We start from the raw sequence: 14,546 nt of genomic DNA, 5'->3' as shown, positions 1-14,546 counted from the left end.
GACATTTTCATCTCAGATGTGGTGAAGCTGTAGAGAAAAACAAGCGTCTCATCACGGCAGACCAGAGGGAATATCAGCAGGAACTCAAAAAGAACTATCACAAGCTAAAAGAGAACCTCAGGCCAATGATCGAGCGGAAAATTCCAGAACTGTACAAGCCAATATTCAGAGTTGAGAGTCAAAAGAGGTAAGAACAGGGCAGAGGAGGCCTCTTCCTGGGGGATAAAGGGCAGCGCATGGGGCCTAGCACCTTGGGGCATGCTCTGCTGCACTTGGGGAGCTGCAGAACCTCCAAAGGGTGGAAGAGGGTCCAGCAATCAGAGAGGCTACCAGAGCGTGATTCATTCTGCCTCTGTCCTCCCCATCCCTGCTCCTTGACCTCTCCCAGACACCTTGGTGTTGGTCTTGTGCCAGGGTATTCCCAGGGCTGAATGATGGCCTGTGTTGGTTTTTTTGTTTGGTTGGTTGGTTTGTATGTTTGTTTTGGCACAGTGTGAAGGGGTCGCAGACCTTTCACTTATTATTTGCTGAGTTCTCCATGACTGATGTCCATTTCTACTGGGTGATCCACCCCCAACCCTTTCTAAAAGGCTAATTGATCTTTCTTGCTTCTGTATGCTCTCTTTCCCTCTCCTCCCTCTCTTTTCTTAATTTCAGGGACTCCTTCCACAGATCTAGTTTCAGGAAATGTGAAACCCAGTTGTCACAGGGCAGCTAAGAAAAGCCATCGTCATTCGTGGAGACTGTGGCCCTGCAACTCTGGAGAAGGACTTGCTGGTACTTAAAAAATGGGACATTTGCCACCCAGGACTGACTGTACACTCCCTGACCAGCCAGCACTCTGGAAGCTTTGGGATCCCAAGAACCATGGAATTATACCCAAATGGACTCTGACCAGATTTTTGCCATACTGGGGGGTGGCGGAATGGAGGATGGGTACTCAGGCGTGACTGCGTATTTATTAAAGTGTGTTTTTCCACAATGTACCAAACAAGGCATAAGCAGCTTCTCCTGCTGACTGGTCAATCACTGCCCATCTGAGAGATGATTTCCTCTGGCCCATATTTGAATTTATTGGAGTAACTCAAATTGCCTGAAGAAAAATGGAAAAATTATCCACCAGTTGATTCAAACTGAATTTCCCTCTTTATAGGAAGGCAGGGCAAACTTGTAGGAGTACGAAACATTTTCAATTAATCTACAAAGAGAAGCCTTACTACAATTCTAAAAATCATCATGGTTGGAAATTTGGGAGGAGATTATTTGTGAACTTGTTACCCTTTTGGTAATGGTGGACTAGTTGTTGTATAGTTATTTTTATTTTATTATTACTGTTATGTTAATTTAACATGCATTTATAGAAGAATACATTCAAAGCACTGATGTAGGAGATACACGGTACTTGGAGCAGTCAGCCCAAAATCACAGATACTGCTTTCACTTAAATGGAAACAATTCTCCGATAATGCTTTGCTTTTTTTCTTATGTCACTCTTGTGTACTATCTATTTTTCTCCTCTCTGGGACCAAGTTTCTTTTTATAAAGCAATAATATCTCTGTTTTCATTTCAGAACATTGTGCTATCTGTCAGCGTATGTATATCAGCTACAAAATATATTCAACTTTGACTTCTTTTGACAATGGGCTTTAGGAAAAAGAGGAACAAAGACATTATTTGAGAATTAAATTATCTATTTTTAATATGACTGTGACCTTGACTGATAATAAAGATGTAATAAGAATTGCAAGCTAAATGTTTCCCTTTGCAACTCATGTTTTGTGTTTTGTTTTGTTGACCAACTCATAATGTTTTGTAAAGTACTTCAGAGAGAAGACAGATGCATCGTCCTGGCCTCCATCAAATAACACTATCCAAGGTGGCACCTCTTCTGCAATGTTTAACCCTGCTAGTCATGAACGATGACTTAGTTCAGATATTTCAGAACTTTTTGTTTATACCATCAGGTATGCATGAATTTATAATCTGAAAGAGGACTTAAAATAATAATTAAAACTTACCAGTTTAAGTGCTAAACTTTTTATTTTTTAGGTATTTGGGGAAGAACTCTTTTAAAGTATACACCTAACTGCTTTTTAAAATGAGTACACATGACATACTTTAATTCCATATGTATTCCCCTACTCTTTGGGAGACACTGTGTTGAGACCAAGGTCAAAAAACATTGTCACTGCCCTCCAAATCATCTCCGTTCCATGAGGAAGATCATATACATGTGTAGTAGCCACAGTACAAAACAGACTAGAGCACAGCCCATAGCATGTAACATTTTCCTGACTAACTCAAGGATAGGCCAACACCTATTGTATTAGATTCTGCCCTAAAACAATAAGGGTTAGATGCTAAGTTATATAGTCTTGGACCTTAACTCAAATAGCCGTAATAACTCTAGTAACCTAGAATATTCCTGATTAAATATCCCCTGCTTTTAGATACCTGTTGTCCATTTGGGTTTGTTTTTTACAGTCTCTTTTGTACCACAGTGGATACATTTGCTTCATGAGTGCAGGAACCATGTTCACTGCTGCATTCTTATCCCCTAGCCCTGCACCAAACACACAAAAGATACCCAATAAATATTTGTTGATTCACTAAATGAATGAATGATGAGTAGGCCTGCTTCTAGAAGTGCACTGCCAATAAGAATGTAATGCAAGCCACATATATAATTTTAAAAATTCTAGTAGCCATATTAAAAATAATAATAGGCCAAGTGCAGTGGCTCATACCTGTAATATCAGCAATTTGGAAGACCAAGGTGGGCAGATCATTTGAGCCCAGGAGTTTGAGACCAGCCTGGGCAACATGGCTAAACCGCATCTCTACCAAAAAAAATATAAAAATTAACCAAGTATGGTGGCATGTGCCTGTAGTCCCAGCTACTCGGGAGGCTAAGGTGGGAGGATTGCTTGAGCCCAGAAGGTTGAGGCTGCAGTGAGCCATGATCGTGTCACTGCACTCCAGCCTGGGTGACAGAGTGAGCCCCTGTCTCAAAAAATAATCAGCATCATAAAAAGAAACCAGCAAAATTAACTTTACTAGTATATTTAACCCAATATATATAAAATATTATTTCAATATGCTTCCACTATAAAAAATTATTTTACAGTCTTTTTTTTTTCCATATTAAGTCGTTAAAAATCTGATGTGTAGTTTGTACTTACAGCACATTGCAGTTAGGACTGGCCACATTTTAAGTGCTCAATAGGCACATGGGGCTACTGGCTACCATGTTGGATAGTGCCATTCTACAAGCGTTCGGCTTTTTTAACTTGATGCCTCTGATTTGTGGGCTCAGAATATAGATAACCAAAGAAGTGGGAATAGTGTCTAAAGTAAGAATGACACGGTGTGATTGAGAGCCCCATGAGCTTACCTAGGAGAGAAACTTGTGGGGTTGGAGAATAAGGATTTGTCAATATTGGCTCTAGCTGTTCACACTATTTCTGGGCTAACTCCCAGATCATTTCTCAACTCTAGATAGTTAAGTGGGGAGCATGGCTGCACTTTTTAAAGTGATGGCACAAAAAAAGATATTGAACGTTGGTCCTCTGATTATATATTCTAAATATGCAGTTAGAAAAGAAGCCTTTTAAGAACCTCTAAAAATAAAGCAAATTAGTACCTTTGTTTCCTAAAAATTAGAGAAACTTGATATGCCATGATAGCCCTCTTCATTTTATTTGGAAAACTCTTCTATGAAAGCTTATTGGAGAAAATCTTCTGATTAGCTTCATGCCTCCCCTCCTTCAGCAAGGTCAAGGGTGCAGTTGTCACTATCACATAAGAACCTCATGAAAATTAAACATGAATATACTGCACAGATCTGATTGGGTTTGTCATGCCACACATTGCTTTAAATTCCATAATTCTATTCTATAAAGAGTGCTTTCTATGACAATAGATCTGTTTTCAAAAAAAAAAACAAAATTTAGAGTTGTCATTGGTAATTGTGGTTGCAAGTATGCTTTCAAAGACCAGAAACCTTTGTTTTGCTTTGAATGTATTTTTTTTTTTCTTTTTGAGACGGAGTCTCACTCTTTTGCCCAGGCTGGAGTGCAGTGGCACGATCTCGGCTCACTGCAAGCTCCGCCTCCCAGGTTCATGCCATTCTCTTGCCTCAACCTCCCGAGTAGCTGGGACTACAGGCACTCGCCACCACGCCCAGCTAATTTTTTGTATTTTTTAGTAGAGACAGGGTTTCACCATGTTAGCCAGGATGGTCTCGATTTCCTGACCTCGTGATCCGCCCACTTCGGCCTCCCGAAGTGCTGGGATTACAGACGTGAGCCACCACGCCCGGCCTTGAATGCATTTTTAAATGCTTGTTCTCTCAAATGCTGTAAAACTATTACTGATTATGTATCATTTTGCAAACAAACAAACCTAAAGGTTATAAATATATTCTTAGAATTCAGTGTATGGCCGGGGTATGAACATCCTGTATATTCTTTTTTGTGCTTAAAGCAATACTTCCCATTGCCTTAGATAGGTAGGGTTCAACTGGCAATCTTTTTTTATAAATGATAGAAAACCAAACTCGAACTGGCATTTTTTTTTTCTTTTTATTATTATTATTATTATTATTATTATTATTATTATTATACTTTAGGCTCTATGGTACATGTGTGCAACGTGCAGGTAAGTTACATATGTATACATGTGCCATGCTGGTGCAGTGCACCCACCAACTCGTCATCTAGCATTAGGTATATCTCCCAATGCTATCCCTCCCCCCTCCCCCGACCCAACAACAGTCCCCGAAGTGTGATGTTCCCCTTCCTGTGTCCATGTGTTCTCATTGTCGAACTGGCATTTTTAAAGGAGGTGGTAGAGTTTAGTAGTTCACTTAGCAGAATAATTCAGAGATAGCATTGATTCAGACCCAGCTTGATTCAAGATCATATCCTAAGTCCATTTTCCATCTCTGCTTCCTCTTGGTTGGCACTCACCCTCAGGCTTTCAGCAGTACTCCCTAGAAATTCTGGGCTCAACCATCATGGCAATAGCAGCGCTGAGCTTCACAATCCCATACCGCAACTCCCCACAAAGAAGAGACCTTCTATGTCCCAGAATTCCCAGTGGAATTCCTTGGGTTCACTCTGATTAGAACGGCTCATGCTAACTGAGGTTCTTCCCTCAAGCTACAAGTTAGGTCAATACTGAAACCATATGGCTGACAATAGGGGGACTGGGAGTTCCTTGGAGAATCAAGAAGGGGAAAGACAGTTAAACCACAAGGCTCACTACTGGAGGTTTTGCTTTAAAGCAGATGCAGTCAGAAGAAATTTATGTAGAGGCAAAGATTACAATCTAATTCATATAATATTCACCATCACTGGCCTTGTAGGACCATCCCCAGTAGAGGATTTGTAATATATGAAGAAGGAAGACTTAACGGTTTATATCCTGAAGAAGAGTGGGGATTGGAATAGATGGGTAGCGGGAGGGAATGTCTTGCCGTACCAGTAATTCATTTTCTAGAGTGTCTTACCAAAAATGGTGCAAATGACCAGGAATCAGAACTAGAGAGCTGGATGAAGTTGGGGGGCAGGAGTAGGAGAAAAATGAAGGCAACAGAAAAATAGAATACAATTATGTTTCAACAGAAAAAGCTAAGCATCAAAATTGTGTCTTTTCTCATCATTGTATCCCTAGTACCTGGCCCAAAGTGGGTATTCAATGAATGTTTATAAGTAACCAAAGTAATGAATGAAGGTAGCCATCAGTGATGATGTCTGCCAGACTGCACCTTTTCTGTAGCTCTAAGGTAAAAGCCGCTCCTAAAGGAAATTAGACAAGAGGGATCACTTGGTCCCAGAGGAATGACTTTCCATTCACTCTTGACTTTTCCTATTATTAATGCATGGGCAAATTTTAAGAGAATTTTTCCCCTTTCTACTGCTTTCCCTCAAACCTAGATGATAGCTTCAATATTGTTGTTGTTATTATTATTATTATTATCATTATTATTATTATTATCATTATTATTATTATTATTATGTTTGAGACAGAGTCTCACTCTGTTGCCCAGGCTGGAGTGCAGTGGCACCATCTCAGCTCACTGCAACCTCTGCCTCCCTGGTTCAAGCAATTCTCCTGTCTCAGCCTCCTGAGTAGCTAGGATTACAGGTGTCCACCACCACACCTGACTAATTTTTATATTTTTAGTAGAGATGGGGTTTCACCATGTTGGCCAGGCTGGTCTCAAACTCCTGACCTCAGGTGATCTGCCTGCCTCAGCCTCCCAAAGTGCTGGGATTACAGGTGTGAGCCAAGTTTCAATATTCTTAAACCCAACCTCACACAGCCTGATTTAAAAACTAAATTTCTGCCGGGCACGGTGGCTCACGCCTGTAATCCCAGCACTTTGGGAGGCCGAGGCAGGCGGATCATGAGGTCAGGAGATTGAGACCATCCTGGCTAACACGGTGAAACTCCGTCTCTACTGAAAATACAAAAATTAAAAAATCAGCCAGGTGTGGTGGTGGGTGCCTGTAGTCCCAGCTACTCGGGAGGCTGAGGCAGGAGAATGGCGCGAACCCAGGAGGCGGAGTTTGCAGTGAGCCCAGATCGCGCCACTGCACTCAGCCTGGGTAACAGAGCAAGACTCCGTCTCAAAAAAATAAATAAATAAATAAAAATAAAAATAAAAAACTAAATTTCTGGCCAGGCATAGTGGCTTATGCCTGTAATCCCAACCCTTTGGGAGGCCAAGGCTGGCAGTTCGCTTGAGCCCAGGAAGTCAAGACTAGTCTGGCAAACATGTCAAAACCCCGTTTCTACAAAAAATACAAAAATTACCTAGGTATGATGTTGCCTACCTGTAGTCCCAGCTACTGGGGGGGCTGAGGCATGAATCCAGGAGTTCAAGGCTGCAGTGAACTATGATTGTGTCACTGCACTCCAGCCTGGGCAACAGAGTGAGACCCTGTCTCAAAACCCAAAACAAACAAAAAAGAAACCAAAAACTAAATTTCTGATAATCACTAAGTTTTTAATTATGAAATTACTAGAGGAAATGCAGCATCGCCTTGGTTGAAAACCATCTGGAGAGCCGTGCACATTCCTGATCCCTAAGTCCTTGATGCTGCACCCATCTTGAGGAGCGGTGCTCTCTCTGGACCGATGTTAGTGAATCCAACCCAGTTCCTACTTGATTTTTGTGGCAGTAGCTTGGCAGCTGGTTTTTACCTTTACTATTTTTACCACATATTAGGAGATGGCAAATTACTGGTAGCAAGGATAAGGGAGTGATTTTCAAGGCATTATAGCTCTCAAAAACAATTGAGAAATCAGCTCCCTCATCACTTCCTTAATGCAATGAGAGAACACGACACGGATGAACAAATTGTTCTGTTATCCAACAAGATTATCAGGGTTATTAGTAAGATAATAAAAAAGTATGTGTGACTGCCAAAAGTCTCCAGACTAAGGACCAGAAGACCTGGTTTCTTATTCTTTCACTTTCTAGTTCTGCAACTCTGGCGAAGTTACTATGCTGCTCTGAGCTTCAGGGTTTTTTCACTGTGAAAGAGGGTACGAGTTCCTCCACATACTTCCAATCTATTGAGGAAACCAAATGAGATAATGCATGGGAACATGTTTTGGAAACTCAAAAGTGCTGCCCAAAATGTAAGGTAACACTATTTACAATTGACACTTCTCAGAAAATTTAGCCAACACCCCCACACATTGCATCCGCTTCTGACAACATTAATCAAAATCAGGCCAAAGGTGCAGGCAGGACAGAGGCCTGACTTACCGGAAAATAAATGTCTGGTCTATTCCACTTGTAGTGCCAGTTTACATTGTCTGGTGAGAGCCAACGACCAGGGCCTCCGGGTAGAAGAAAGAAAGGATATCAGTGGAACTGAGAGGGTATACAGTGGCGCCTGGAAACCCAACCTCGCCAGGCTTCCCTGTCTCCTGTGTGCAGCATGTTTGCAGTGCATTCCTCTGGAAGGTAAATACACGGAGTCCCACAGCCCACCTGTGTCCATCTAGCCTGTAAGTGCCCCCTGAGGGTATCAAAGCACGCGGACTTCCACTTGAAACAAAGCCACTGGGCGGCAAGTTTCCCCGTTAACAACAACGAAGAAAGAGAGGACTTGGCAGCTATGACGGATCTGCAATAATTAAACTGACGTTGCTGTTTAGAAGCCTGGGGGTTGCCTGCAGCCTCCCAGGCTCCGCTCCATCGGCTCCAACTCTGCAGGCGGGCCGTGAATGTCTCTAGATGCATATTAAGCAAAAAGTTTCTAAAGAGGATCGCGTGGAACCCAGCAATTGATTAAGAATCTCAATGGCCCTAATCCACCGAGAATTGAACTAAGGACTCCCCAACAAACACAGCGCTTTAAATGGGGCCTAGAAAGAGCAAGCACGGCCGGGGGGCTGTGGGGAAGGGCAGCGGGTGGTGGGACGGGCGAGGGGGGAGAGTTACTGTGCATGCGTCCGAGGGTGTTTCGGGGCATCCGAAGCAGAAGTGTTCCAGCCTATTCAGCAGCGAGTGTTGGAAATTAGCAAAGTGAGAGGGTGTGCATCGTAACTGAGGGACTTGGGGAGGCTGAGGGCTTTTTTTCTCAAAACTGTGAAGCTCAGGGAAAGGAGTAGAAGTGGGAACCAAGTAAAGTAAAATCATGGCAAGTGGGCATAGTCCTAAAATCTCCTTCGTGAGGCCCCTCCAGTTGGGAACCCAGAACGTGCAGCTCAATGTATGTTTGGAATGAATAGGTGAAAGGAAGCAGGAGGAGGAGGGAGTTCTAGCGAAGACTCCGGAGGGAAGCAACCCATCCCCTGCCTCAAGAAAGCACCGCCACTCCAGTGGGAACGGACACGCATGCACACAGCCACGAGTGAGGTTTGAAAGAGACCCCACCCTCCATTACACCTGTGCTCCACCGTGGCCCCCAGACAACTTTAATCTCCCATTCAGCACTTACTTCTGGAAGCTTCATTCCCTTTCCTTCCCACCACTCATTGGCCTTTCACCCCCTAGTTTTTTGTCTGGGTATGGAGCTGTCTTCCCCCACTCCCCTTGACTGAAGTTCCTTGAGAGCAGCAGCCCTCTTTTTATCAGGGAAGAGATTTGAAGCTCAGGACATTCTTATCCAAGTAGATGCTAGCCACCTGGGTAGTCAAGACAGGGCCTTGCACAGTTAATGTGAATCTTGTCATAATGCCAGGGTTATTGTTTTGCAAGGAGCTGGTCATAGAACACTAGATTGCATTGTCACTGGGAAATAAGCTCATTTTATTAGCTTGTTTCTCAGCTAGCTTATGTAGAAATTTGCCACAGCTGTTACTGCTGGGCACCTGCTCTGGATCTGATCATCAATTATATCATCTCTTCCATCTGATGGACTGCACCTCACCACTTGCGTTTTCAGAGCTAGCGAAGCTGGGCCAAGGAACGCGATAGCACCAGCTGAGTGGTGCAGGAAGGGACTGGGGAGGGGCACTATGCACTGGAGAAAAGAGTTGGGGTCTCCAGGACAGGAGTAAGGACACTAGACTGAGGGCACAAAGGAAGGAAACCGCGAGGAAGTAGAGTAGGGAAGTGGGGAGCATGCTGAGGAGAGAGGTCAAGAGATGGTGACCACTCTCCTCTGCATGCCCCAAGGAGATGGTGATGACACTCCCAAGTCCATGTGGGAATCCCTCCTTCTGCGGGCCTCAGTCTGTCATCTTCCTTGGAGCAGGACCAAATAAATAAGATAAAGTCACAATTTCTCATCCTTCTTCACTCAACTTTTCTTTGAGGTGAATTGGCATTTTTGTAAAAGAACGCATTCTCTGCCAGGTGCGGTGGCTCACCCCTGGAATCCCAGGGTTCTGGGAGGCCAAAGTGGGAGGCTTGATTGAGGCCAGGGGTTTGAAACCTAGGCAACATAGCAAGATTTCCAACTCTGTAAAACAAATTAGCCAGGCATGGTGGTGCATACTTGTAGTCCTAGCTACTTGGGAGGCTGAGGCGAGAGAATCGTTTGAACTCAGGCATTGGAGATTACAGTGAGTTAAGCGTTCTCCTGTACTGCCATGGTAGGTGGGTGTTGCTAGCCACATGAGGGTATGTGAGCCGGTCACCAAGGACTGGGGCTGACTCCCCGAGCACAAGGACAATAAGAATAAACCTCTGATTATTCCCCTGCCCGCAACCCCAACTTCAATTAAAGAGATATACCCGTATGTGACTGACAAAAAAGAGCCCTGCTCTCCTAGAGTCACATCCCCATAGGCCAAAACACTCTTACATATAATTATTGGTGCTTCATAAATGGCTGATAAAAAACATTTCTATCAGGGGATATACCCTACCTTATTCACAGCCTCTTACAGAGAGCTGGCCTGCCCACAGTCTCTGTAAGGGGCAGTTGTCTCTTCTGAGTGACCAGTTTCCCTGACCTCCCCTCAAGCCATGACTGACCAAGAAAGTCAATGTCACCACTGAGAAGCAAGGCGTAGCCTCAGACTCTGAGTTTCTAACTCTTTCCACTTTCCTAAGATGGGGTTATGCCTCATTTCTGAGAGATTTCGAACCCTCTGCCATATATTCCTCTTTTTATGAGGTCATTTGGGGAGGTATCTGCTTCTTAGCACCAGAAGAGCTCTCTCAGGACCCAGTTGCTGATCCAGTTGCTGAAAATGCTGAAAGTAGGAAATGGAGGTCAAGTGAGGGCCATAAAGATTTTCCCACTCCTCCTCTCGAATCAGGGATGGCCTTGTGAATTACTTTGGCCCATTACTTTGGCAAAGTGATACTGTACCAGTTCTAGCCTTGGTCTTAAGAAGCCTGCCAGCTTTTGCTTTCACTCCCTTGGAGCCCTGAGCTAGTAAAGAAAGAGATCCAGCTGCAAGGACTGGTTACACAATTTGCAGGGATTAGTATAAAATAAAATGCAGGGTTCCTTGTTTTAAAATTATTCAGAATTTTAAGGAGGTGACAACAGAGCACTATACCAAGCAGAGGCTTGATCCGAGCTGGTCCAGGCATCACAGCCAGGCTTCCTGACACATGAGTGATGCTATCTTGGATTTCTGGCCCCAATTCAGCCTCCTAATGGTCAGTATGAGAGCATGAACTACCCTAGGTGAGATCAGTAGAAGAACCCAGCCCAGATTACAAAACTATGAGCAAACAAATGGTTGTTATTCAAGTAAAGCTCACTAAAGCTCTTCATGACAAATGGGTATAGTCCTGGGGGCCGCTAAGGCCTGGGTTGATATTTTATATAGCAATAGGTAACTGAAGCATAAAGAATAAGAGTTTGCAGTGGGTGGTCACCTACCATATTCCAGGCCCTGTGCTGGTGCATTGCATGTGCTAGCTCACCTGATCCTCATAACACCTTTCATAATTCCTTTCTACAGGAGAGAATACGGCAGTTTCAAGGACAAGGGATTTGTACCACTGCTCCTCACTCAATAAACAGCAGAGACAGAATTTGAACGTGAGTCTGACTGATTCCAAAACCCATGTAATATCCCTGCATTGAAACAGAGGAAGATCCAAGGAAAGTGCACACAGCTTGGAGACTATTGGATAGGGGTCTGATGCAGTCTTTCCTAAATTTCCTCACAAATTTGCAGTTGAAGTATCAGGCAGAGAAATGACAACCAGGTGAAAGACCCCTAATGGGACATCATCACATCACAGCTCTGTGATCATCAACCATAATCCCTAGAGGGTCACCTAGAGGTATCCTACAATGAGGCTTACTTGGGTTTTCTGATAGGTGTGATACTGAGAAAATTTGCTATGGTTAGCTATGGGTATTCACCACTTATTTTGGTGTATATTATCCCCCAACAAACCACAGGCACCTGTGATCATCTGGGCATGTGTTCAGGAACTATCTTGCACCCAGAAAGAACAAGAATTAATTTTTTTTTTTTTTTTTTGAGACAGAGTCTTGCTCTGTCACCAGGCTGGAGTGCAGTGGCACGATCTCGGCTCACTGCAACCTCTGCCTCCATGGTTCAAGTGATTCTCCTGCCTCAGCCTCCCGAGTATCTGGGACTACAGGCATGCACCACCACACCTAGCTAATTTTTGTATTTTTAGTAGAGACAGCATTTCACCATGTTGGCCAGGATGGTCTCGATCTCTTGACCTCGTGATCTGCCCACCTCGGACTCCCAAAGTTCTGGGATTATAGGCGTGAGCCACTGTGCTGGCCAAGAATTAATTTCAACATTAGACTCAGCCAGAGTTAATTAAGAAGCTTTCCCTACTTGGTGGCACCTCACAAGAAATACTTTCTATTTATAATATTCACTGGCTTTACTTGTCTTTACCAAGCCTTCCTGAGTGTCATCAGTGGGTGAGTGAGTGTATGGATAGGTACCTGCCTCTCTGTCTGCCCGTGGTGATGAACTCATCACTGTAGGTCAGCAATGACATTGAGTCTAAATGCTGTTGGCCATAAGGAAAATAGTGACATTCCCTGGCTCAGAGGAAATGCTGGTAGGAAAGCCGTATGGACTACTATTTATAAGTACAAGCTCAGGGGTCAAAGATGCTGAAGTTCAATGCCTTGTCCTGTCTCTTACTAATTAGTGATATTGGACATATTGATTAATTTTCTAAGTATGTTTCTCACTTATCTATAAAATGAAATGTATGAGGGCTAAATGAAATGATGCATGTGAAAAACTGAACAAGATGTCAGGCCTAGGACAAGGGCTCAATAAATGTCAGCAATTATTTTATTCGATGAACAAAAGAAGGCAAATGTTCTTTCTTTGATGCCCCCTAACTTTTCCCTGTGTCCTTTCTCTAAAAAAGTATATGCGTGTAATTTCTATGTCTTCCCTCTGCTCTCGCATGATCTACCACTTCATCATCCTCTCACTACCCATCGCCACTTTCCCTCATTATCTTTTCTACATTTCTTCCCTCCTCACTTGAAATGGGGTTGAGCAGGGGGAGATCAGAGGATGACAAAAGGCAGGGAGACATTGGTGGCAGGGTGACAATGGAGCGCCACAAGCTGTCTAGGCCATCTAGACTTTCCCTGAGGACACTGCAGTATCTCTGAGAATACCATTTTCTCAGGACTCCTCACACTGGGAGAAACCTTAGCAATCATCTGATGGTTTACTTGTTACAGTAGATAGGCAGACATGTGCAGCGCAGGAGAGGGCCCCCCACCCTGACCAGGAATGTCAGGCGACCATCAGGTGATGGTCAGATGGTTGTTACACTGTCTCTCTCAAATAATAACTGGTTGCAGCCAGCACCGGGGAAAGGCAGTCTCCAAATAGATAGAAAAAACCTGAAAGTGATGATCAGCAGCTTCACAATAAGATCTCAGGAAGTGGGCGGGTGGGCTCAAGCACGTGCACTAAGAGGCAAAGTGGCAGAGTTTAACTGGTAAATGACCTTCCTGTAGGAATGCTACACTGGTAAGGGAAGAACGCCTCAAGAAAGCATCTGTACCATTCCAGCAAATACACTGCGCATGTTCCCCTCCCAAATGCTGGCAGGCCACTGCACATGTGGACAGCCCACCCCAAGGGAAGAATTAGGAGAAGTAACCCAAGACCCCGAAAGTATGCCAACCTATAAGACCCCAAGTCAAAGGTCAAACTGTGCACTTGATCGCTCAAGGTGCCCACTTGGCCCTCTTCCGAATGTACTCTACTTCCTTTCATTCCTGCTCTAAAGCTTTTTAATAAATTTTCACTCCTGCTTGAGGACTAAGCTCTGATCTTTTCTTATCTTCCAAATTCCTATCTAAGGGGTCTGGGGAGTCATGCCCTACAAACCAAAAATTCTCATCAGATGGGTTTTATTTAACCCTATATATTGTGACTTTTTAGTCTGACTCTGGCATAATATTACATGACAAGAAAATCAAAATATTTTATCCTGTAACATGTCTCTTTGGCATATTTTGAAATGGCCCTGCAAAGCCATCCTTTGTAGGGGAAAATTTGCATCTGTAAAGAATCTCTGTTAACATAGCTAGATATTTTTCTTCCAGGCGCTCCCACCTGAGGAGATTAAGAGTCTAGCATCTTTTTAAAATTATTTATTTATTTATTTTTGAAACAGAGTCCCACTCTGTTGCCCAAGCTGGAGTGCAGTGTTGCCATCTCACCTCACTGCAACCTCTGCCTCCTGGGTTCAAGCCATTCTCCTACCTCAGCCTCCTGAGTAACCGGGATTACAGGTGCCTGCCACCACGCTCGGCTAATTTTTGTATTTTTAACAGAGACAAGGTTTCACCACGTTGACCAGGCTAGTCTTGAACTCCTGGCCTCACTGTGATCCACCTGCTTCAGCACTCCAGCCTGGGCAACAAGAGCAAAACTCCGTTTCAAAAAAAAAAAAGTTAGAAAACTAAACTACAAGGTCCTCAAATGCCCGCTCCACAGTATTAGCCAAATGTAAACAAGATCCCAGGTGTTAGGCTGGGTGCGGTGGCTCACGCCTGTAATCCCAGCACTTTGGGAGGCCGAGGTGGGCGGATCACCTGAGGTCAGGAGTTCAAGACCAGCCTGGCCAACATAGTGAAAC

At 43.8% G+C, this 14,546-nt stretch overlaps 1 protein-coding gene and 1 long non-coding RNA gene across 7 annotated transcripts in view; one reads left to right on the top strand and one right to left on the bottom strand.

Moving 5' to 3' along the window:
- The window catches only part of DOCK8 (dedicator of cytokinesis 8), a 247,673-nt gene extending 245,694 nt beyond the window's left edge, over nt 1-1,979 (top strand). For all 6 annotated transcript variants that reach the window (XM_054499987.2, XM_063649580.1, XM_054499990.2 and 3 more), the window contains 2 exons: nt 17-187; nt 658-1,979. In XM_054499987.2, coding sequence (XP_054355962.1) covers nt 17-187; nt 658-718 — 232 coding nt within the window. In that variant the 3' untranslated portion in view covers nt 719-1,979. The remainder of the gene's footprint in view (nt 1-16; nt 188-657) is intronic.
- A 5,126-nt stretch (nt 1,980-7,105) lies between these two features.
- LOC129043392 (uncharacterized) lies at nt 7,106-9,138 on the bottom strand. The gene is made up of 3 exons (XR_008504454.1): nt 8,965-9,138; nt 7,785-7,858; nt 7,106-7,585 (listed from the first exon to the last, which is right to left on the bottom strand). It is a non-coding gene; the product is annotated as an uncharacterized LOC129043392 (long non-coding RNA).
- Nucleotides 9,139-14,546: the final 5,408 nt, after the last annotated feature.

This window comes from Pongo pygmaeus, chromosome 13 (assembly GCF_028885625.2).
Source record: "Pongo pygmaeus isolate AG05252 chromosome 13, NHGRI_mPonPyg2-v2.0_pri, whole genome shotgun sequence".
NCBI lineage: Eukaryota > Metazoa > Chordata > Mammalia > Primates > Hominidae > Pongo > Pongo pygmaeus.
Note: the sequence above shows the minus strand (reverse complement) of the source record. Positions and strands in the feature narration are given on the sequence as shown.